Source organism: Engraulis encrasicolus, chromosome 14 (genome assembly GCF_034702125.1).
Source record: "Engraulis encrasicolus isolate BLACKSEA-1 chromosome 14, IST_EnEncr_1.0, whole genome shotgun sequence".
In the NCBI taxonomy this organism is placed as follows: domain Eukaryota; kingdom Metazoa; phylum Chordata; class Actinopteri; order Clupeiformes; family Engraulidae; genus Engraulis; species Engraulis encrasicolus.
In genome coordinates, this window is record NC_085870.1 from 4,035,742 (window position 1) to 4,060,065 (window position 24,324).

The following is a 24,324-nucleotide window of genomic DNA, read 5'->3' on the forward strand; positions in this document are numbered from 1 at the left end:
CCTGTTTACACCTCAAAGTCAGTGGTGCCCGAAGACAGGGAAACAGAGTGTGGTGTGTGTGTGAGTGTGTGTGTGTGTGTGTTGCAACAGAAGTCCAGTTTCAGCTAAAACCCATTAGCTGGCATGTGGTTTCCTAACTGAGCGTTTACACCCTGGCACACACACACTGGCACTCACACACACATTCATACTTGTGCGCGCGCGCGCACACACACACACACACACACACACACACACTGGCACGCACACACACACCCCAACATTCCTTGTTGGTGAGTCTTCCAAAGGCAACACACCAGTGAATGGATAAGGAATGCTACTGAAAACATGAATGTATTTATTTTTTTATTTTATCTTTGCCAATTGTTATGAGACGCATATCTGTGCTCTTTAAAAAAAATGTCCATTCGGTTGAATTCATTCAACCCCCCGCAATATAATACACCTTACTGTTTTTTACAGACAAATATTATACAGTAGTCGTAGGTTCATTATACAAGGTGTATACATATTCAAAACTCACACAGTGTCCATATAAAATAATAAACAGAGTTGTACAACATTTGATGGCAAACGGATGTAAATGGCTTATTTGTGTTGTGTTGTGTTGTGTGTCCGTGTCTGAGTCTCCTTCTCTTCATCATGAGCTATGCTGCTTTCCAAGGTCCAGAATAGACAACTTCCCGCCCGCCCGCCCGCCCGCCCGGGTGTTAATAATAAACCTGACTCACTATTTTGATTTAATAAACACATGAGGGTTGATACTGTTGTGTTGTGAATGTAAGGGGGGGGGGGGGGGGGGGAATTCCCATGCTACCACCACCTGTGCCTGTACACAACTTAGTGGGCAGCTGGCTCTGACTGTGGTTGCCCTCCACAGCAGTACTGCTGTAAAAAAAAATCACATTAAGAAAGATACTATGCGAGCCTATCTCCATATTTACAAAGGAGGGGGGTTGGGGTTGCAGTGGTGCATTGCACTAATGCAGCATACATACCAGAAAAGGTCTAATATGCCCACAGGGACTCAGGTTTAAAGCCAGCCTGAGGCATGTCCCGGGCTTACCCCCATCTCTCTCTCTCTCTCTCCATCTCTCTAGCTCTCCCACTCTCTTCCTGTCATCATCTTCACTTTCCTGTCCACAATTAAAGGCACAACAGCCCCTAAAACAAACTTTTGAAAAAAAAGTATTTACAAGGAACAGTTCTCAACAGACACCAGCGTTAAGGAGGTCTGGAACCCAATCTAGGCATTTGGCATCTCACTTGCCATTGAAAATGGATACTGTAGGCTCTTCCTTGCCCAATTCCTTGATTGCAAATTCCCCCCCTCTTATCTCTCTCTCTCTCTCTCTCGAATGCAATCCTATACGTTACAGTACAAAACATCACAGCCACTGCCATCTTCATGCACTTGTCTGTCTCCTTTATCGACAAGTTTATCACAGTATGTCTAAAAATAACACTACTAGGTCTGTGGGAAGACGTGACAGGTGAGTGTGGTGAGTGTGGGTGAGAAGGGTGTTGCATTCAAAGCCACCGTACAACCATAACACTGAGTAGTGCAGAAAAGGTGAGCTTCCCATCAATGGCATCCTGTACAAAACAAAGAAAAGAGTTCACACTCTTTCATTCAGCATCCTGGTGCTCTTTGGACAGTATCATTGGAGTGTTCAAAAACCAGATGGCCTGCTGGAGAACAGTCCTGTATTGTGTTTTTCTTTGTTTTAAAAAAATAAATAAATACTGCAAAACAGAACAGTCCATTTCCGATAAGGATAAGACATCCCCTTTGTAAGGCAACAGCCATGTCCTGTAGTCCAGAAGTGGAAGATTTGCGATGTTGACCCTGACGAAGTAATTTACTATTTTCCAGAAATAAAAAATGATGTGTTCGTGTTGAATGAAAAGTTGCATTAGTAGGTTTTTTTGTACAGTATACAAACAGGCACTTCTTTCACAAAAAAAGAGGAAATTCATTTTAAAAAAATCTCCTGTCAGCCTGTCATCTGTGAACATGAAAGGCTCAATAAAAAGGGCTTTGAAACAGCTCCAGGCGGCCATGACAACCTGGGCCATGTACGCTACGCTACGGTACGCTACGCCGCAACGTGACGCGACGCTGTGTGGTCCTCCATCTGTCGACGCCCTTTCACCAGCTGCGAGGACAAAGACCCATAGAAACACACTCCCCACTTCACTTCACCACACACAGCCCTCTGAAAGCACACAGACTCTGACACTGACAAATAAAAAAGAGTGCAGTGCAGTGCAGTGCAGTGCTTTCCTCTTTGGGGCTTGTCCTGACGAAAAACAAACATGAAAACGTACGTACAACAGTACTAGTATGCAGCCGCAGCACTCAGTTGTTGCTTTTTAACTCAAAGCGACTGTACACGGGCTTGGTCTTCTTGTTGTACTGGTTGACGAGGTCCAGTTTGCTGTGGCCCAGCGTCATGCGTTTCTCGTCCTTCCTGCTCAGCCACAGGTCGTTGCCGAAGTTCTCTTTCGGGGCCGGGGCCGGGGCCGGGGCCTGTAGCGCGGCGTGTCTGCTCTCCAACTCCTGTCCCCCGTACGCCGTGCTGTGGGTGGGGGACCTGTGGTAGGAGTAGGGGTCCTTGTCTTTGGTGGGTGGCGAGAAGAAGTCCGTGAGCTTGTTGAGGATGGTGGTGGGGCCGCTGGGCTTGGTGCCGTACTTGCTGTCCATGGGAAGAGCCGCTGCCGCTACTGCTGCTGCCGCCGTCGTGGTGGGAACTCTAGCGCCCCCGTAGGTCATGTCCGAGGGCAGCACCCCCGCACCCACGCCCCCCACGCCCACGGGCGGACCCTTGGCGCCAAAGTAGTTCCTGTGGTCGTATATGCCCAGGGCCTGGAACTTGCTGATGGGCCCGCCCAGGTTGGCGCGCAGGAACTCCGGGGTGCCCGCCCTGGCCCCCGCGCCCGCCCCAACCCCCGCCCCCCAGTCCATGCCCGCCATGGCGGCACCGTAGCCCACGCGGTCCTGCAGGTGTCCGGGCAGGTGGTGACTACTGGACATGTGGCTCTGCCGCTCGGCCGGCAGGTGACCCTGGTTGGAGCTGTTGGGGGAGCCGCGCAGCAGGACCCCACCCGGGGTGGAGGACGCCGGGCTGCCGCCGTTGCCATTGAGTCCCCCAACACCAACACCAACACCAACACCACCAACACCAGCAACGACACGCCCCCTGTCCAGCGCACTCTTCTGCCCTTGGGCTCCTCCTCCTCCTCCACCGCTGGTGACCTCCTTCTTCTCCTGGGTGACCTTGTAGACGGTGGCGGCGGCCGGCTTGCAGGGGGCGGCCTTGATGCTGGACAGGCTGCTGCTGGAGGCGGTGCTGGAGTGCTCGGACGGCTGCTGCTGCTGCATCGGCTGCATCCTGTCGCGCATGAAGTCCAGGCCGATGTTGGCGGCGTTGGCGATGGCGTTGGAGTAGTTGGGGTAGTTGGGGGGATGCTGGTGGTCGTCGTCGTCGTCCGGGTTGTAGAAGTTTTCCACGACCTCGGAGTCGGCGTACAGGCAGCGGAACTCGCGGTCGAAGCTTTCGGTGATGCGGCCCGAGAAGTGCAGCAGCATGTTGCTGTGGATCTGCGCCGACAGCCAGGTGAAGCTGCAGAAGGAGAGGAGGGGGAGGGGGAGGGAGAGGAACCAGAGTTAGTTAGAGTTAACCCATGAGTTTGTCACATTTTATACAGAGCCTCTTTATTACATTACATTACACTTAGCTGACGCTTATTTTATCCAAAGCGACTCACTTATTTTAACCCATGAGTTTTGTCACATTTCATACAGAGCCTCTATTTTGTATTTTGGGGGGGAGTGGAGGCACGTAGGGCAATATTCTTTTCTATACAAAGTATTTTAGATTTTGATTTTTTTTTTAAAGTATTTTTTGGGGGCTTTTTGCCTTTATTATTACAGGACAGTATGAGAGTAGAGAGGAAATGACTGGGAGAGAGAGATGGGGGAGGACTGGGAAATGACCCCGTCCGGATTCGAACCGGGGTCCCCGTGGGTGGGCATGCAAGCCCAAATGTGGGGGACTTAGCGTGCTGTGCCACAGCGCCCCCCCTAGATTTAGATTTTCCTTCATTACAGATGAATATTGGATGGGACAGATGGAGACAGGAAAGCTATAGCGGAGAGATTGACAGAGGAGGATCGAGAAACGACTTCGGGCTGGAATCGAATTCGAGTAACAGCTTTTTAACAGTGTATTTTTACAAATTGCATGTCTGCTTGCCCCTGAAAATGTCAAATAGCATAACGGCAATAAAAGATTCGGTAACACTTTATTTTAGGGACACATCTATTAGCACTAATAGGCTACATACAATGTTAATGCCTGCATAAGTCATTTGTAAGGCATGTACCAAGCAAACGCTAAGGCCTACTAGGTCCTTACTAAGGTTAAATTGGTAATAAATCCCTTATTGTGCATGAACAAGACATTTGCGAATACATGCCTAACAAATGTTTGATTTTGCTTTGTACATGCCTTACAAGTTACTTATACAGGCACACTGTATGAATTAGTGCTAATAGATGTATCCCTAAAATAAAGTGTTACCAAAGATTCAAGGTTCTATAAGTTTATTGCCATGTCAACCCAGTTGATAGGATTTTGTTCTGGCACAATGCACGCTGCGCCACCTGAGGCATGCTGTAATAGTCATTGAAAGGTTAATAACCATAGAATTTTGAATTTTAACCCCTTAAGACACAGCATTATACATTAGCTGTTACCAGAATGGCAATGACCAAGTTGTAATGTATTACTAAAGGCCCCGTGCACTGTCATAGTAGTGTAGTCCTATAGTGGTTAACTTTCAATGTCTATTACAGCGTGCCACAGGAGGTACGGCGTTCATTAAGGGGTTAAATGTTTTGCCAACGTATTTGACGTGCAACTACTGTATAAACACACCTGACCATGCACAGAAAATGTCAAATTGGGCAGATTCCAAGAGAGGTTACAAAACTTGCCATGTAGCAGAAATGCTACTTAGGGGGTCCTGATGTGTGACATGTGGCATGGTCTTCGGGCAAAAAATCAACAAAATGACTCCTCAAATGTTTGCTGCGCCACATTGACAACATACCGTAGGAACACAAGTGGCAGACTATATTCCTGAAATGACTAACAATTACTGTGAAATTACAATTACTGACAATATCTGTGAAAATTACATTTTGTTTCTTTTACTCACTGTTAAACAAGACATACTGTATGTAGCCATCATTATGCCAAACTACTTCATAACATGTTTTATTGAAAACTTCACCTGTTTTTAGCAGTTAGAAATTTGTAGTTCAAAGTTTTCACCATGGCAGCACATTGACATTTTTACCATGATACTATCATTATTCAATCAAAACTGATTAAATCAAAATAGATTATTCTGCGTTTCTAAAAAGATGAGGTATTTAAGTAACCCGTGAGCCTATTTTCAGATTTTAACCTTTTTCTACTAAAACAAGCCGTGGGAACACAAAAGCGTGGCGTCATGTCTTTGACTCACATTACAACTTGTTGAAGGTGAAGATGGTGCACTTCCCAGGAAAAGGCGCAGGACGAAGGCCAACTGTAGTTTTCAAAGTGAAAAGTCCGCGCACTTAAAATCCTTTTTGTTGTCTTTTATTATTTCATGGCTGGAATACGAAATAATAAAAGACAACAAAAAGGATTTTAAGTGTGCGAACTTCTCACTTTGAAAACCACATTACAACTTGGTCATTGCCTTCATGGGGACAGCAAAATTATAACAGAGGCCATGTCGTAACAACCCTAAGCTTCTGAAGATATTCTACCCTAAGGAAGAATATCAATCTAAGAACTGTGAAGACACGACATTAATCCGTTTCAAGAACTCTCCCTTGGAATTTCAAAAACACCAGATTTTCAATGGTATGCGAATGAACTAACCTTCTCAGACAACGCAGAAATGCGTACATTTCAGCTTATTCTTCCCTTTGCAATACCGCTCTACTTTTACTGTACAAAAACCACACACCACATCCAAAACAATTCACCACCCTACACACAACCTTACTGACACAACCCTACTCAACCTCGACACGGCTTTAGTGGCTGCACATCAGACATCTGACTTTTGTTGTGTAGTTCAAATAATTACATATTTTTGCACGCGGCGTAAAAAAAAGAAATAGGAGCACAGATAAGAATTTAGGAGCACTGTGAAATTGTTAACGCACAGACAAAAATGGTCTAAGACAGTAGGCTATACCTTTTACCCAACACACATAGGCATACACATTCTACATAAGGGGTGCTGGTCACAGGGCCAGTTTTTTCAAAATTCCTCCCATAAAACTGTAAAAGGGCTGAACAACATAACACATTTATGTCTATACACATTCATTACATACATATCATACAACTGTAAAACAAAGCCTGGTGAGTGTCAGTAAACTCATCCCAACTGTCCCTTCTCTCAAGGTTTTTTATTGCTCCCAAACCCGAGTTAACTACAACAACTTGGCTAGGCTTTTGATCCTTCTGTCTTTCAAACACTCATGGTTTTCTCTATAGGATGTATTTACTCCAGGAGGAAAATGCGAAGGAAATCGTTTTTCAAATCGTTTAATAGAAAACGGAAATCGTTTAAAAAAAAAAAAAAAAGTAAAAAAAAAAAAAAAATATATATTTTTTTTTTTTCCGAAACTATGGCGGCCAAAATTAAACTATGGCGGTGCGCCATAGTTTCCTTAATGTATGGGAAACACTGGTGTGGTATTGCTCATGCTCTCACTGCGAGGTTACATGGAACCAGGAGTCTATCTATGCAAATTAGTTACACAAGTCTGCAGAACATCCTGCGCGACAGCCACCATCCTGCCTATCACTTGTTCCAACGGCTACCCTCAGGTAGAGGGTACAGGTCCCTTCAGAGCCGCACTAAAAGACTGGCCAACAGCGTTTACCACCAGGCCATTAGACTTTTGAATTTGCAGGACTGCTGAGGAACATTACTGCCTAAAATGTTATCCATCCATCCTTTGGACATTTGTGTGTGTGTGTGTGTGTGTGTGTGTGTGTGTGTGTGTGTGTGTGTGTGTGTGTGTGTGTGTGTGTGTGTGTGTGTGTGTGTGTGTGTGTGTGTGTTTGAGAGAGAGGGGGGGTGTTGAGCATTATGCACTTCACCTTTATTGCACTTTAAGTGGGCTGGGGCTACGGGGGTCAAGCACTGGTGTCACTTTAGTTGAAAACCTGATGCTACTAAGTATTGTACCCCAAACACAATTTCGTCGCCTTTTTGGCAATGACAATAAACTCTTGAATCCTTGAATCCTGAATCCTTGAATCCTACACAAATGGGCGTATTTTATGAACTTAAAGGACTGTTGGAACAACAGATAATAAGTGTTAACATGCAGTTGCCTGATGAAGGTCTAGTACCGAAACGTCGTTATTAAAGAAAGAACAGCGAAATGGTCAGTGTGCGGGTGTTTCTTTAAGTTGTTGCTGAGTGACCCATGGGCCATCTCCGACGCACCTGCCAGCTGAGGTGTGCGAAAAAAGTCGAAGTTTAACATACAGTATATCAACACCAATCGGAAAATTATGTGAAAGCCCATGACAAAATCCCTCACAGTAATTTACATCAGCCTGAGCATTTCCACTAACACACTAATACACACACTTTAAGTTGACTCAACTTCACTCAAGTCAAAGCAACATGATTAATTAGGTTAAGTTGAGTCAACAAATATTTTTTACAGTGCAGTTTCTGGGGTGACGATGCTGATTGGGAACTTGTCTTTCGAGAAAGACAACTAGCAATTGCGTACAACTTAACTTCTTTGGAAAGCATGAGCTGGGTGAATGAGCCTCTGCACAGACAGGAGTCTTTGTTCTTTATAAGACGGCATGCTGTGCAGTGAGCGTCAGCGCAGTTACTGTAGCAGGCCTTTCACAAGATCTGCAAGATCACACACACGCACACGCACACACACACGCACACGCCCACACCAGGGATGGAAATAAGGAAATAATTTGTCAATCCCACCCGTCACTTCGCAATTTTCACCTCAACTCGAGCTATAAATAGCCTGAATGTAAGGCATTTTTTTTCCGCAACAGGGCAAGTGATAATATCCAAATCGCTTCCAATAAGTAGGCCTATTAAAGCACGAGCTGGGTGAATGAGCCTCTGCACAGACAGGAGTCTTGTGTTCTTTATAAGACGGCATGCTGTGAGGTGCTGTCAGCGTCCGTGCAGTAGCAGGCCTTTCACAAGATCTGCAAGATCACGGTATTCAGGTTTATTTGAAATAACATCCAATTGAGATCTCAAGTAGTGTTGCACCAATACCGATACCAGTATCGGTGGATCGGCACTAAAAGGGTGGTATCGGTATCGGCGAGTACCAACAAATAGGGCACCGATACCATTTACAAGTGCTTGTATGACACTTAAACAGCCTTGAAATTAGTTACTTCATAGAGGTATTTAAAAAGTAAAAAAAGTTTTGCTGTATTCGCTTTGTATTAGTCTTTTTCCTGTTTCACAAAGGTAGGCAGCAGCCTGACAAAGCCATGCAATGATTTTACATCCAAGTAGTATGCACTACAGCCCTTCATAAATTTCAAATAGGTTGGTATCGGTATCGGTATTGTATCGGTATCGGCCGATACTGCACAGCCAGGTATCGGGGCCAAAAAATGGTATCGGTGCAACACTAATCTCAAGTCAGGGCACAGTGGCATGACCCTATTCCACGATATGCATGCTGTGTCAGTGAGCATACAGTAACTACACTATGAAGCCATAACAACTTTGCAATAGTGCTATTGTATGTATTAGAGCTAATAGATGTATCCCTAAAATAAAGTGTTACCCATTATTGGTAACACATTGTTTTAGGGACACATCTATTAGCACTAACACTGTACATACAATGATCCTGTATAAGTAACTTGTAAGGCATGCACAAAGCAAAATCAAACATTTGTTAGGCATGTATTCGCAAATGTCTTGTTCATGCACAATAAGGGATTTATGACCAATTCAACCCTAGTAAGGACCTAGTAGGCTTTAGCTTTTGCTTAGTACATGCCTTACAAGTTACTTACAGTATGCAGGCATTAACATTGTATGTATTAGTGCAAATAGATGTATCCCTAAAATAAAGTGTTACCTGATTATTCGTTACTACTATGCAGTCAAAAGACTTGCAAATGTGAAGTTCAAAGCTCGCCTTTTCTTTTTACACCCTTGTTACTGTAGTTTCTTGGCCTGGTTTCACGTTACGCAACTTTACGAGAAGAAGAAAGATGTGCCAACGACGACACACACACACACACACACACACACACACACACACACACACACACACACACACACACATGCTTGACGTGTGAGGCTCTGCATGATTCTGAATGGCAGGTTTCTTTAGGTGTAGCAGGTAAACCATTGACTTTCTGCCCTTTGTTCTGACTAAGCACTTAAGACGTTCACACAAGCCTCGCCCAGAGCGAACACAGAGTGTGCTCTCAGTCGCGCCCACGGGATAAACCCTCGCTGGCCTTTTGGGTGCTCTCTCTCTCTCTCCCTCTCTCTTTGGGTGCTCTCTCTCTCCCTCTCTCTTTGGGTGCTCTCTTTCTCTCTCTTTCTCTCTCTCTGCAAATGGTGCCACACAGGCCCGGATTAATGCACAGGCTAGATATGGCTGCAGCCAGGGGCCCCCACCTGCCAGGGGGCCCCTGATTGGCCAGAAGTGCAAAAAATGCAGAATTTTGACCCAATGCAACATTGAAAAATGTATCTATTGTGTTCGGTACAGTTGGTAGACAAGTTGCCCTCAATTCATAGCTCGTAATTATGACATTGTCTATGTACTTTTCCTGGAAAATGTGCCTTTCAGGGGGCCCCACAACAACCTGTAGCCTAGGGGCCCCGGGCCATCTTAATCCGGCCCTGGTGCCACACCGGAATCTGAAGCCTAGGTCTGGTCTGGGTCTGAATCTCTCTCTCTCTCTCTCTCTCTCTCTCTCTCTCTCTCTCTCTCTCTCTCTCTCTCTCTCTCTCTCTCTCTCTCTCTCTTCCTTGGAAAGCCACAGAGCATCCAGAACAAACAGCCACTGTCATCGCACCGGCAGCTGTCCTCACCGGATACATGGTCGGGAACACACACACACACACACACGCACACGCACACGCACACACACACACACACAGACACACACACACACACACACAGACACACACACACACACACACACACACACACACACACACACACACACACACACACACACACACACACACACCTGATGAATGGCATATGATTGAATTGAACCCATGATTCCTCAGCTAGGCCAAATATGTGCACAACACACCAGGCAGCCATCTCCTTTAGAAGACCTGAGGGACCTGGCCAAACACATGGCACTGTGTACACTGGGAAAGAGCTTAATGCAGCGCAAATATTAGGATGCATTATGCACTACATGCAACTTATCAAGACGCTATTATGCATCCAAATCCATAGATTTTCTACTGTAGTACAAGTCTTTGGTAACACTTCATTTTAGGGATACATCTATTAGCACTAATACATACAATGTTAATGCCTGCATAAGCAACTTGTAAGGCATGTATGTACTAAGCAAACGCTAAGGCCTACTAGGTCCTTACTAAGGTTAAATTGGTAATAAATCCCTTATTGTGCATGAACAAGTCATTTGCGAATACATGCCTAACAAATGTTTGATTTTGCTTTATACATGTCTTACGAGTTACTTATACAGGAACATTGTATGTATTAGTGCTAATAGATGTATCCCTAAAATAAAGTGTTACCAAGTCTTTCATGATCACACAGACGCAGGCGTTAAGCAGGTAAAACATCTGACAAGACTGAAGAATCTAGAGCACACACATGCTATACTGATCTCTTCCTCGTAACCCCTGAAGACAGATTATGAGTTTGTCAGTCATATCCTGAATGGCAATGGCCTAGTATTTTGCTGGTGAAGATGAGGACCGCCTGTCATGTTGCGGTAATGTCAAACTAGTTAGTTAGCGCTGCTTTGGTCATGTCAAAGAAGTTGTTTTTCACACTGTTTTTCGAACGCTGTTTTTCACATCGTAGGCTACTGTGAAGTGTACCGAATCCAGAGCAGTGTGTACTAGCTAAACAAGCCATCAGTGTGTGTTGTTCTTCAATACGATGTTACAACATCAACATGCAGTGTCGTGCATAGACAATTGGGGGGGGGGGCAGGTGCTGAAGGAGGGGTGTTGGAGGCTTGCGGAACTTCCGACTGCATTACTAGGCTAGAGAGGATATATATTGGAGCATTATTGTGTAATACTTTTAATCGTGCCGCCGCATTTGAAGATTATTATGTCAACAAGAACCACAGTATATTGCACAAGAAAATGTTCAAAAAAGAACTTTCAAAAAGGGCACTTTTTTGTCCTATTGGACAAATGGGGAGGTGCTTTAGCACCACCTCGTCCCTATATGTGCATGCCTAGGAGTAAGGATTTTTCCCAGTTCTTCTAGAATTTCATTTGAACACTCTACAGCTCCCATAGAAGTATGTGTTAAAAATCCTGCAAAGTCCTTATGACATCATAATGAGAACCCAAAATTCTGGCAAAATTCTAATCACATATTTGTGATGGTACTCCTCAAAGGGTTAATATGGCATTAGAAACAATCTTTACTAACACTTGGCCATCAAAGGGGTTGCATCTTAGGGGGGTTGAATTAAACCTACCACATTTGAACTGAGAATTAGATCTTGTGATAATAGTCTCATAACAGACATTGACAAGAAGGAAAAATGGAACAGCGAAAATCTGTTCTCTGTCCAGACATCAGTGTTGTTTGTCATTGGGTTGGGGGGCGTTGGTTTGGCCTGTAGAGACTCACTTGCTCTACATAATTCGACCCTTGGAGAAAAATAATTGGAGACCTGGCTAGGAAGTGAGAGTTCTGTGTCTGAGTGGGAGCAGGCCCGCCGACAGGTGAGGACAAATGGGTCAGTTGTCCCGGGCCCAGAATTGGGACCCCATTACGTTGTATGAATTGAAGGGGGGTGGGGGGTCTTTCAGATGTTTTTGTCCCAGGCCCGGTCAAAAGCTGTCAGCGGCCCTGGGTGGGAGCTCCCACTGGGCGTCCCCCTTAGCACTACACTGCTATTCAGGTCGCTACCCCCACCCCACACACACACACCACCCCGCCCCCACACCACACCACACCACACCCCCCACCCTACACATCACACCACCCCCCGCCTGGTGCCGCGGAGATGCTGAATCATCATGTTTTCCATCACTGCAAGCTGCGAAAATCCTCACGTCTCACTGCTGCACAGCAGAGCAGAGCAGAGCAGAGCAGAGCAGACAGCCGCAGGGGAGCCCTTTAGGCTGACAGCTTCATATCTGCTGCAACACCTGACCACACGGTCAATTTTACAATGTTAATTTGTCTTGGAGAGTCAAATTTAACACTGTTGTACTTGATCTTGTGATCTAAGAGTTGATCACAGCAAACTTTACTGTAAAGCAACAACAAAATGGAAGATGTTGCTGATGAGGCCTGTTTTACATACGAGTTAAACACACAGCAGCTCACCAAGGGAGCAGAGGGTAGAGGCACAGGCACTATACTATAAATATACTTTTGAAAAAAAACAAAACACTTAGAGTAAATTGGCTTCAAATCAGGACAGTAGGGCTGGGAGCTTTCTTGTTCAGTCAGCAACTTGTTAGCAGGTCGATATTTACATTTTAAAAGCATGAATAAATATTTTTTAGATGTATGCTTCCATTACATGTAATAACTACCAAAATGCATCACTTGCTGAAAAAAACAACAAGTTAATCAGTTTGTCACTTTCACCTCTGTGACAGCAAACCCACCCACCATAAATAAATGTCAAAAACCTGTATGACAGCCACAATGAGGTTGGTATGTCTGGCTTCACCGTGGGAAAGTGAGAGGAGTGAGTTAGCTGTGTGACCTTCAGGCTTGGTGCACTGATGGAGCTGGTGGAGGGAGCATAACTGGTGGAGCATACCTGTTTTATTAGGCCTGCTGTGCTCCATGTTGCCAGATAAGCTTGTAGGCCCCCTACCGTATTTGCCCCTGTATACTACAATAAATAATGTACTATAATAATATAATAATGTGTGTGGTTTTTTTGTTTTTTTCCCCCTACAAACTATGATTCAAGCGAAAGGGAGTTTTTCCTCACCCCTGATGCCACCAGGGGCCGCATCTGAGCGCCCAATCTCTGTGTGACTATCTATGACTTATGCTAGGCCCAGCCACTATGGACCTTACGCATCTAAGAATCCTGGTCCTAACCTACGTTGACCTTATGACTCTACTATCTCTATCTATCTCTTCTTCCTCTGCCTGCCTGCTATTTCTGCCTCTCCTCTATACCTCTCCTTTTAAATCTATCTCTAACAATGATGTTCTTTCCAATTTGTTAAGCACTTTGAGTAACTTGCCTTGTATGATACAATGCTATACAAATACAAAGTATTATTATAATGTGGAAGTAATAATAATGCAGGGGCAGCTTAGCCTGGTCCTGACCATCCCATAATACTACTATTATGGGATACTACTATTTCATTTAGTACGGAGCCAATCTCTTGGCGGAGGTACGTAGGATGGCGCGTGAGGCTAGGGGCAGCTGTGGTCGTTGGGGCGTTAGTATCTATATCAGGGGGTTGCAGGTTAGAACCCCACACCTTACCTCAGCCTACATCGCCAGACGTGCCCTGGAGCAAGGTTTGTGTATGATGACCACCCCATCCCTAACACCTCCCCCAATAATTTGGATTGTTTTGGTACGATAATTCAACATCTCCCATCTGTGCTGTGCTGTGTTGTGCTGTGTTGTGCTGTGCTGTGCTGTGCTATACTGTGCTGTGCTTTGCTGTGTTGTGTTGTGTTGTGTTGTGTTGTGTTGTGTTGTGTTGTGTTGTGTTGTGCTGTGATGTGATGTGCTGTGATGTTCTGTGCTGTGCTGTGCTGTGCTGTGCTGTGCTGTGCTGTGCTGTGCTGTGCTGTGCTGTGCTGTGCTGTGCTGTGCTGTGCTGTGCTGTGCTGTGCTGTGCTGTGCTGTGCGGCTATCTGGTCTAATAGGACTCAATGTTAACTGCTAGCTTGGATTTAAAATTTGCACTGCCATAACCAGAAAACGGTTGAAAGTACAGGAGAAAGGTATAGCCCTACTATTTAACTCAAGGGGAGGTGTAAAATAAGCTTATTTCCAAAAATGGGACAGTATCACTTTAAGGACCAGACAGGGGGAATGAGCCCAGGGCATGAGGAATGAGCCCAGGGCATGCTGCTCTTACCTGTAGGAGCCGGCCAGCACCTCCTCGCAGTCGATGATCATAAACTTCTCCTGGACCTGCCCCGTGAACTTCTTGCCGTTCTTGGTGCAGTACGTGTCCCCGCACACACTACGGATTCGCATGTTCTGGAGAGAGAAAACAAGAAGTATTGAAATGTTGACTATGTTGGGGGAACTAAACGTCAAGAATTAGAGATATAATAATAACAAATAATAATACATTTTATTTTGAGCGCCTTTCAAAATACCCAAGGACACTTTACAATCAAAACAAATACATAACAGTAGGGAAAGCATAACAAAGCTTCAGTGAATTAACAATAGGACAGTAATTAAAATGCAAAAATAAAATAGAAATAAAAGTACAATAAAAAGAAATGTTTTAAAATAAGAAAAAGAAGTAGAATGCGTTTGAAAATAAAATAAAAATGAGGGAGAAAAATAATAATAATAAAATAAAAAAATAAACTTATAATTAAAATAAAGTGGAAGTGTATACATTCATAAACATGCTGTAACCTAAGCAAGCACACCTCTTCAACTTCAGAACAACTTATTAGCCTACTACTAATAATGTATAATGCGGATTGCGGTACTATTAAAGAATTGTCACTAAACACAGCTATTATCACCAGCACAGTCTCTAATATTGGTCGTTCTGTTGCTATTCCATGTAAAAGTTTAAAACTTAAGTTTTACCCAGTGACAAAGTTCTAACTGTGAAAAAACACAAATACCCTAATCCCAAGGGTGTAGTTGCCAGCAACTAGCCCACACTTCCTCTTGAGCTTTCATTCATCGTACAAGGAACATCAGATATCCAGTTGCTTACATGTACGGTAGCCTAAGCTGTTTAGGATGACATGACCTGAATTAATCTACCCAGACTCTCCTGTTAAAGGGACACTGTGTGAGATTTTTAGTTGTTTATTTCCAGAATTCATGCTACCCATTCACTAATGTTAGCTTTTTCATGAATACTTACCACCAACATAAAATTCTAAGTATTCATTATGATATAATTGTACTTTTCTTACATGAAAAGAGGGATCTTCTCCATGGCCCGCCATTTTGAATTTCCAGAAATAGCCATTTTAGCTGCAAAAATGACTCTACTTGGACCATACTAGAAAATATTTGTTTATTACTTAGTAAACGTTCATGTGAAGATCACATTTGGCAATAGGCAGCCCAGTTTCAATGAGCCGCATAGTTAAAGTACCTTTTTTGACCATTTCCTGCACAGTGTCCCTTTAAGGGCAGTCATGGGTAAGCGGTCAGAGCATCAGACTCCCGACCCGCCAGGTTAATGGGGGGAGTAATTAACCAGTGCTCTCCCCCATCCTCCTCCATGACTGAGGTACCCAGAGCATGGTACCGTCCCGGTGCACTGCTCCCTCTGTGCGCCATTGGTGGTCACGGGTGAGGCATAAATGCAATTCCGTTGTATGCAGTGTGCAGTGTACACTTTTGTGCTGTGGAGCGCTGTGTCACAATGACAATGGGAGTTGGAGTTTTCCAGTTGGGCTTAAAGGGACAGTTTGGTCAATTTTAACATGCAGTTGTATTGCTCACGCTACCCTTGACTTGTCAGTACCTGGTGATGCCACATTTTCCGGCTCAGCCCTTTCCGAGATATGAGCAATTCTAATGGGGGCAGCGTTTGTTTACATTTTTAAAAAATGAAACATGGGCTAGTTGTCTGTTGATGTTTTATAACCTTTTGGATGTTTTTGGGAATAAATAAAAATGTTTTTTTGAAATGTAAACAAAGAGCTGCCCCCATTACAATGACCAGGATCTCGGAAACGGCTGAAGAAGAAGAAAAAAAAATCTCAGGCACTGACAAGTCCAGGGTAGTGTGAGCATTACAACTGCATGTTGAAATTGACCAAACTGTCCCTTTAAGTAATCCTGGGATAAATTATTTTTCATCTAAAATCCCAGTTTGAGTGGAACTGCAACATAGATAACTGGTGACAGAAGATGCTGATGTGATAAAGGGCATGCTTATGTGATAATGGGCATGCTTATGTGATAAAGGGCATGCTTATGCGATTATTCTTTATTTACTACATTACTGAATTCTAATACTTAGGCTAATTATTAATGTATGTTGAAATACACAAAATCCAGAAAGGCTTGTGCCATTCCCATCACATTTGCTATTAGGACACACAGCTCCTGTTATTCCCTTGTTGTTACAGAATGGCAATCGCCAGGTCATCATGAACTACCTTAGGTGCTGTTTCCACGTAGCTGGATATTTTTACAAGTAGATATTTTTTTCTCCTGGATGCATTGGTTTTGCTTTGGTGTTGGCCTGCCGTTTCCACGTAGCAGATATTTAAAATCCAGGTATAAAAAGCAGGAGAAAAAAATATCCTGTTAAGGGGGCTGAAACGCATTTGTTACAATGGAGGATTTATTTTTATCCACATGTTACATTTACACCTAACCAGGAAAAAAAATATCCTGCTACGTGGAAACAGCACCTTAGACTCAATGTTGTAGAAGTGTAGTGGCATGGAAAAGGCTTTCAAAGTGAGAAGTCTGCACGCTTAAAATCCTTTTTGTTGTCTTTTATTATTATTTCATGGCTGGATTAGGTTTCGTCTTCCAACAGTCTTCATCAGATTAGAATCTGAAGACTGTTGAAGTCGAAACATAATCCAGCCATGAAATAATAAAAGACAACAAAAAGGATTTTTAAGTGTGCAGACAGACTCCTCACTTTGAAAACTACCGTTGGCCTTTTGTCCTGCACCTTTACCTGGGATGTGCACAGCCCTCTCCTTCAACTGATGGTAGAGGCATTTCCATGAATAGTAAAGCTTTCCAGTGGGGGAACAGTGGGCATGACTTGACTTGGTGACAAGACAAAAAAGTACAGGCCTATTGTTCATGATGACTAGTACAGTGACTTCAAGTTTTGGCAAAGGACGCGGTCAACTTCTTGGAAAAAACTAAAGTCTTTGGGTGCGCAATAAAATGTATCAACTTAAGGAAGCAAAAAGTGGTGGCCGAGTCGCGCTGTGTCGAGCTGTAGGCCTACCAGAAAAATGCCAGTGGAAAAAGAGGCATAAGTATATTTTTCATGATGACTAGCTCAGTGACTTACAATCAGATGAGTGTTGTCGATCTCCATGCTGTTGCACATGTCTAGAAAATAGTCCAGGTTCTTCTCGTCCAGCAGAATATAGACGGGGACTTTCCTCTTGCTCGACGCTTCCATGAGGTCACAAAAGAGATCGACGTCCGTAAAGATGTCCATCACCAAAGCAATCACCTGCAACAGGAAAATCGAGTTAGTTAAGTGGGCCCAGGTGTTATGGAGCTGAACGCTTGTTATTGTAACACGTTCAAGGTCCATAATTAGGGTTTTGATGGTAGGCATAAATGGGAGGCACGCAACAAAGCTGTACTGTCACTCATCATCGTTGAATTATCATTATCAGTGTTATCTATATGGCTGTCTGCACTACACTGCAGCATGTTTTAAAAGGTGAGGGCCTGTCACAGTATCAGACACAGTAACGGGAAGTTGGCCTAGGCCTAACTGTAGTCTCGTTTGGTTTACTGGAATTGTGATGTGGACTCTGGATGGGGATTTCAGGAACAGCTAGCTATGCTTATTCTACAAAACATGGTGGGTCTGATCTGGCCAGCAGTAATCTGTTGTTCCAAATGGATCACCAACACTGGCAAGAATCGGTTATCAGACCAAGCTCCAAAAAGGCATGTACATGCCTTTAACAAATTATCTTCAGAAGTTCTACTTATAAACTGGCCTGCTTGGCTTGAGAATCGCTGCTCTATCACATCACATCTCTCCATCAGCTGTGTTATCTGTGAGCCAAGAGTAGCATCTCATTCTCTAATCTCAAATCGGCATGTCCTGAACAATGGGCTTAAATTCATGCTGGTCACCAGTCAAATAAATGCTGGTGGTGATGTTATGAACAACAACTGACTGCTTCATATAGTTTTGACATTTTGAATTGGTAGCTGCTAACTATCCAGGTGTCCTGGGGTGAATTTCTCAAAACCAAAGTTGCTTACTACATTAGCTTCTTTGTTGTTTTCAATGCATTTTCCCATTGGCAACTACCGAAGTTGCTAACAGGCTCACAACTTCTCTTTTGAGAAACTCACCCCAGGAGTGGTAATCTGGCATACATGTCATTCTCAGGCTGATGGTATTGGGTTTTTTCCCCCATACAGATTGGCCCAGAGTTTAGGGGGGCGGCAAAATGCGGGGGCCTTTTTTTGGTCCCCTGAACCTGCCTGTCCTGAAAGGGTTACGTAGCTCCAGTGGTGTAGTCTACTTTTTTATGGTGGGTATACTGTATATTTGAGCATTTTTTGAAGTGGGTATACTGTATATATATTTGTGCTATTCAAAACAATGGATCAATCAATTTTAAGTGGGTATACTGAAATCCCTGAAATTTAGAAGTGGGTATACTCTGTATACCTGCGTTCTACGTAGACTACACCACTGGTTAGCTCTATGGCCCCACAGCCCAATGGTACCACTGGTCACACTATTCCTTCTGCTCCATGTTTCCACAATTTGAAGAAATGATTCCAATATAGGTAGCCTGGAAAACCAGCGCCAACTGCTGGACGGCAAAATGTTTTGCCTGCATTTGGTCATCCAATCCATAAAGGCTGGTTTATCAGGCTAAAATATAGGCCCTATGTTCCACAACTCTATGTTCCTACATTTCCGAGTAAACTGAGAGGACGTGCCTTTCTCCCCGCCATGGAACATGGGGCCTACATTTTAATTAATTCTTGAAAATGTGGGAATATGTAGCAGTAGGAATATGGGTTATGGGACCAATGGGCCTAAAAATTAATGTTAAAACTAAGTCTTAGTGATGTGGGATCAATAGGCTGTGAGACCAATGGGCTGTGGCCTGGGAACATAGACACTCTCCCGCCTGTCCTGAAGACTTGGCTGCTCCCCAGAATAGTATAAATACTGTTGGGGATTATGAGCAACTGACTGGTTCATAGTTTGACATTTTGAATGGGTAGCTGCCTGCTATCTAGAATAACAGGTGGAAGAGGGAAACGTACTGACATTCTCTGGTAAACATCAGTGTATGTACCAAGACAAGCACATGCATGCACAGCTTCAGCGGAGTCACTGATAGGCTGACCACCAAGCACATGACAGTCTTGATGTGTCATATAGGCCAGAGTAATTGTTTTTTGAGGAAATGCGGTCGCTATTTTGAGAACAATACACGGAAAAAGTTGCTGCACGCACCAACAGAAAACCCCACGATCCATGATGCCAAACAAACCAGCTACATTGTTACATGCATTTGTTAGAAGTGCATAGACCTCTAGGTACAACTCTATTGGGAATTCAGTCCCCACACAATTTAATGGAAGTTTAAAAAAAGAGCAAAGGGCCATTACATAGGCCCCACACAATCACACTTGTTCAGCACTTTCTTCTGTCAGTGTGTCACTTTACATTTTGGCGCACATCATCATGAATTGCAAAGCGAGGAGAAGCGAACACACTTACTTTTTTGGCCTTGCTTATCAGAGAGCGTATGAGGTCTTTAATGTTTTGAGACTTGTCCCTCTGGAAGTATATCTGTGTCTCCGAGGGTCCGAAGCGGTGGGGAGGGTCTGGCCAGCCCAGCTCCAGTATTGGGGGCTCCTCGTCAGACATCATCGGAAAATATGTGCCCGAAGTCATCTCGGATACAGTGTCCCCAAAGTCCTTGTCATTGCCGTTGCTGCTGCTCTCTGGTGGAGAGTTCTTATTGGCATTCTCTATAATGTAGCGAATTTCAAGCTGGGAGAGGAAGCTCAGTTCTTTCTCCTCGTTCAGAACTTTTTTGTAGTCCTTTTCTCCCGACTCCAGCAAAGCGTCTGTGGCCAATCTGGCTGCTTCGTTGTGACTAAACTCCAGTTTTGAGGTGGTTCGCCACGGGTTCTTTACCTCCTCCAGCCTAGTGGCAAGTTTACCCTTAGACCGTCCACTCTGCGGAGCCGCCGGTCGAAGGTTTTCTGAGTTAGTCTCCATTGTTTATATCTCCTTACTGCCACTGAAATTTAATATGCAACAAGTAAGTCCTTTGTCAGCTCAAAACAAGCAGGCGAAATAAGTAAACAATCAGATTTTTAAAAAGGCCACCAAAAAGTCTAACGCGAGTGGCCAAATGCGCTGGTCTTGTTCCTAGTCATCTCGGTGACAGTCTCATGGGGTTTGCGTATTGTTGCTGTGGTGAGACTCCACAGGGCTCGGCTTCCCCCCACCTGAAGCATAATCTACCTGCTTGGAAAACGTGCCCTAGCTCCGCCCCGAGTCACACGATATGAAAAACGCTTCCCTGACCTGTCTCTGCAAAACTCCTTTTTCATTTACTGAGGCCGTTAGACAGACAAGACGTCTTAAACCCGAATTCGTGCAAGAACCACGTGTCTCCTCCCTTTTGTCTGGCAGGATAATGTTATTAAGAGGGATTAGATTACATTGAATCGATGTAGAATCAGCATTCCATTGCCGACGCTAAACCATTGAAACAACATCAGATGTCGATGTTGATTTAGCATCAGTTTGCACCCTCGACTAACATTGAAACTATGTTGATTTTGTAACTATGGATCCACGCAACTTCAACTGTATTTCGATACGTGCCTATATTGAAACAACATTGAAATTTCGACGTAACTAAAAATCAATGAGCTTTCAATGTTATTTCAATAGAAAGGCTACCAGAATTATCTGGCTCCCCACACAGCAGAGGACTCCGATGCGGAGCCGCGTTCAAGTCACCACATCCGTGTCACTGTCACATTCCTTTGGGTTCCACTTGGTGGATCAGGGTCGCCACCGTGCGCCGCCCCAAATTCTACCGTCAAAACGCGGACCATAATCGCATCCATATCTGATTCACAAACGCGGACGCGCTGTAAAATCTAACGGACGTTGGTACAGTTTTTGTTGGGGCAGACACGACCGAACAGCGCTCTCCAGTAAGTATTGATTTATTTATATTAGGTGATACACAAAGGTACAAAAAGTATCTGAAGCTTTTATACTATCAATGCTTATTGATATTTCGTAGGATTTTGTTTTATGACTTTAAAAGTGTAAGTTAACCCTAGTTGTTTTCAAAACGAGACAGCTAGTTCATTCATTCAAAGACATGGAGAACTACATTGGCTATTGTAGTATTTCCTAAATGCTGTTAAAATATGATGTCATCCGATACATGGAGGAAGTGCAGTTGAATAAAAATTATCAACATTGTGCCCATTTTAACAGCCTTGTTTACGTTAGCTTGCTAGCCAGTTACTAGCAAACCGGTTGACTGAAGCAAACCTGTGTAAAGTTAAACGTAGGTCTAAGTGTTCAAATACTCCTATGAAACGGCTATATTGGTCTGAATTTGGCTCATATACACTTTTACACGGATTGCTCTCAACAGGTTTGGCACCAACTGTGTTTTTAACGGTACAAATCCTAAAGCGGTGGCATCATGTTCTCCTCACGTTAACGAAATCCAGGCTAATTATTTATTAGCAATTAATGGATGGCCATGAACTGCGCCCTCGTCCCATATGCTGTCCATCATTGGTGAATGAATGAAGTAGCTGGGCTCATAGTTTGATACAGGTGTCCGTGGTTGGGCTACAAATATCTGAATTTGTCCTTAATCTTGTGCAACAGTAAACAGGTGGAATTACCTCTGGGTCGGACAGGGCTAGCCAGCTGTAATCCACCCTGCTACGGTGATGCCCGCCTGCCTCCCGGCTTTTACGACCAAGAGTAAGTAGAATTGTACATCTTATAATATTCAACATTCATCATTACTGTCACGGGATAGAGATGTGAAAGAGCGTTGTCCATTCCATATGCAATGCAATGTCTGATTGCCATCTTACGAAATTTAAATGAAAGCTCTAAGCTCTGTTGCCTTTTCAGATCGAAGCGCTGATGTGAAGTTTCCCCGTCGACTGATGAGGCATGAGGGAAGGAAGAAAAGGCAGCCACGACACGCGATTGTTCAACATGACAGTGAGACAGAAAAATAATGTCAAGATAAATAAAAAATCATGATGAGTGAAGTTCTTAGTCAGGTTGTGTTTTTTTCGGGTTCTTATTTAAACGGTGTCTAGGCCAGGTCTGTGTTATCTGTAGAATTAAATCTAAATGCTGTTTGAAACGGTTAACTGGTTTAGTGTTCGTTTATTGGGATTATAGCATAATAAGAAAGTAACTTTATGAGCACGGATCCAAAATGGTCCCGGCCCGGAACATCTATGAGTCCGGAATGGGTCCGTAACTGATAAAAAGTAGTGGAACCGTGACGGATGCAATAAGTGGACACGGAATGAGTCCGCATCGGATGTCGCGCCTCCGAACCGGGCTCACTGCGGAGGTACGCTTCTGCACGCGGATCCGTTGCGGGTGACAAACGGGTCCCTTTTGAGTCCGCACCACGCCTCCGCGTCGGATGATAGGCGGCGTGCAAGTGGACGCCGATACGGCCCCGTTTACCGGATCCGTTCCGGAGGATGGCCTCCGGACGGTGGACTCCGGGGCGGATCCATTACGGTGTACTTTTGCTGTGTGGGTCATATATCCTGCTTTATCTACAGCCAGGATCCACATTTTAATAATATAAAATAATAAATATGAAACACAAGATGTTTATTAAGAAAGATGTTTATTATTTGAATTATTTTAATTACTGTCACCGCGACTGGCACCTCCAGTTCTGTCCGGCGCATAGCCATTTCTGCACAGCTTGTGTAAAAACAAGATCATCCATCCGATTCCCACCAGGCTGTTGAGCGAGGGCATCTGAAACACACAAAATATAGGCCTAGTTTTAATTAAAATGAATCCTAACAACACACATCGGTCCATAAAACTTTTCAAAATATATTGAAAATCCCATGCTATTTCTGAAATATTGTAATTATCACAACAGGTGTAGGCTACTCGTGTTGCGATATAGAGTAGGCCTACATCTGTTGTGATAACATCCATTACAATACTTACACATCTTAAGGAATACAGCAGGAAATATGGTATTGTGGAATGAATGTAGTATACCGTGTCCTTACAGTTAGCAGGACGTTCTGTTGGAGTCTTCCTAATCAAGGTCCCCGACCTCTGCTGCGTCTGTCTCCCTCCTCCTCCATCTCTGGCCATCGGTCCTACTGGGCTTTTAGGTCGTTATGATTGTGATGGGCCAGGAAAGTCAGAGTCAGAGCACACAAGTTAAGTTTATTACGTTGTAAGTGTGTGTTCCAGCAACTGACACCAGTACACGTACTGCTAGCTGCAGTTCACAGAATGGCTGCAGTAAAGCTCGCTAGCCGGCTAGCCTGTTTCATTCAGCTTGTGTTGCCGATCGTAGGTGATCGGAGGAAATCGGCCGTGACCGCACCAGGCGCTCTCGGAAAACTGTGGCCATTTATGGATCGCGGACCGGGGACACTTACTGTGTAAAAGTATGAAAGTCTGCTTAGCCTACCTGTAATTGTTCCTGGATCCGAGCGTGCGCCACTCTTTGTCTTGTCCCGTTCAGCAACGACCTAACTTCAATCTTTCCCGGTAAACTATATATCGATGGCCTTTCGATCATACGTAATTACCAAATATCAATGATACATCAATCATAATAAGGACGACCATGAATCAATGTTGTTTCAATATCATTGCTGTCAACTTTATTTTAGGTCGGGTTACATCGGTTTAACAATGGTGATTCAACATCTATTTTGCATCAATATTTCAATGTCGACCATTCTGATGATTCAGATGGAAAATCAATATCTATTCAATGTCAGCTTGTTATCTGGGAAGCTTCGCATAGGCTACATTGGTACTAAAAAATGGTATATACTCAGGAATTTTGTTCAGAAATATTTTGTCACACCAACTTAAAATCTGCAGGGCATAGACCTA

The 24,324-nt window shown here is 44.0% G+C and overlaps 1 protein-coding gene across 1 annotated transcript; it reads right to left on the reverse strand.

The window, feature by feature from the left end:
* Positions 1-360: 360 nt before the first annotated feature.
* On the reverse strand, positions 361-20,732 carry fam83c (family with sequence similarity 83 member C). The gene is made up of 4 exons (XM_063216299.1): positions 19,918-20,732; positions 17,491-17,658; positions 14,371-14,495; positions 361-3,626 (listed from the first exon to the last, which is right to left on the reverse strand). The coding sequence occupies exons 1-4, from the start codon at positions 20,422-20,424 to the stop codon at positions 2,363-2,365; spliced, it is 2,064 nt and encodes a 687-aa protein (XP_063072369.1). The 5' UTR covers positions 20,425-20,732; the 3' UTR covers positions 361-2,362.
* Between the last annotated feature and the right edge of the window lie 3,592 nt (positions 20,733-24,324).

Bases quoted from the DNA above. Each gene is read 5' to 3' on its own strand.
- fam83c (XM_063216299.1), bottom strand. From the start codon at position 20,424: ATGGAGACTAACTCAGAAAACCTTCGACCGGCGGCTCCGCAGAGTGGA. The intron at 17,659-19,917 runs GTAAGTGTGTTC...TTCCTGTTGCAG, and splicing joins TGATAAGCAAGGCCAAAAAA to GTGATTGCTTTGGTGATGGA. The intron at 14,496-17,490 runs GTAAGTCACTGA...TTCTCTCTCCAG, and splicing joins TCGACAACACTCATCTGATT to AACATGCGAATCCGTAGTGT.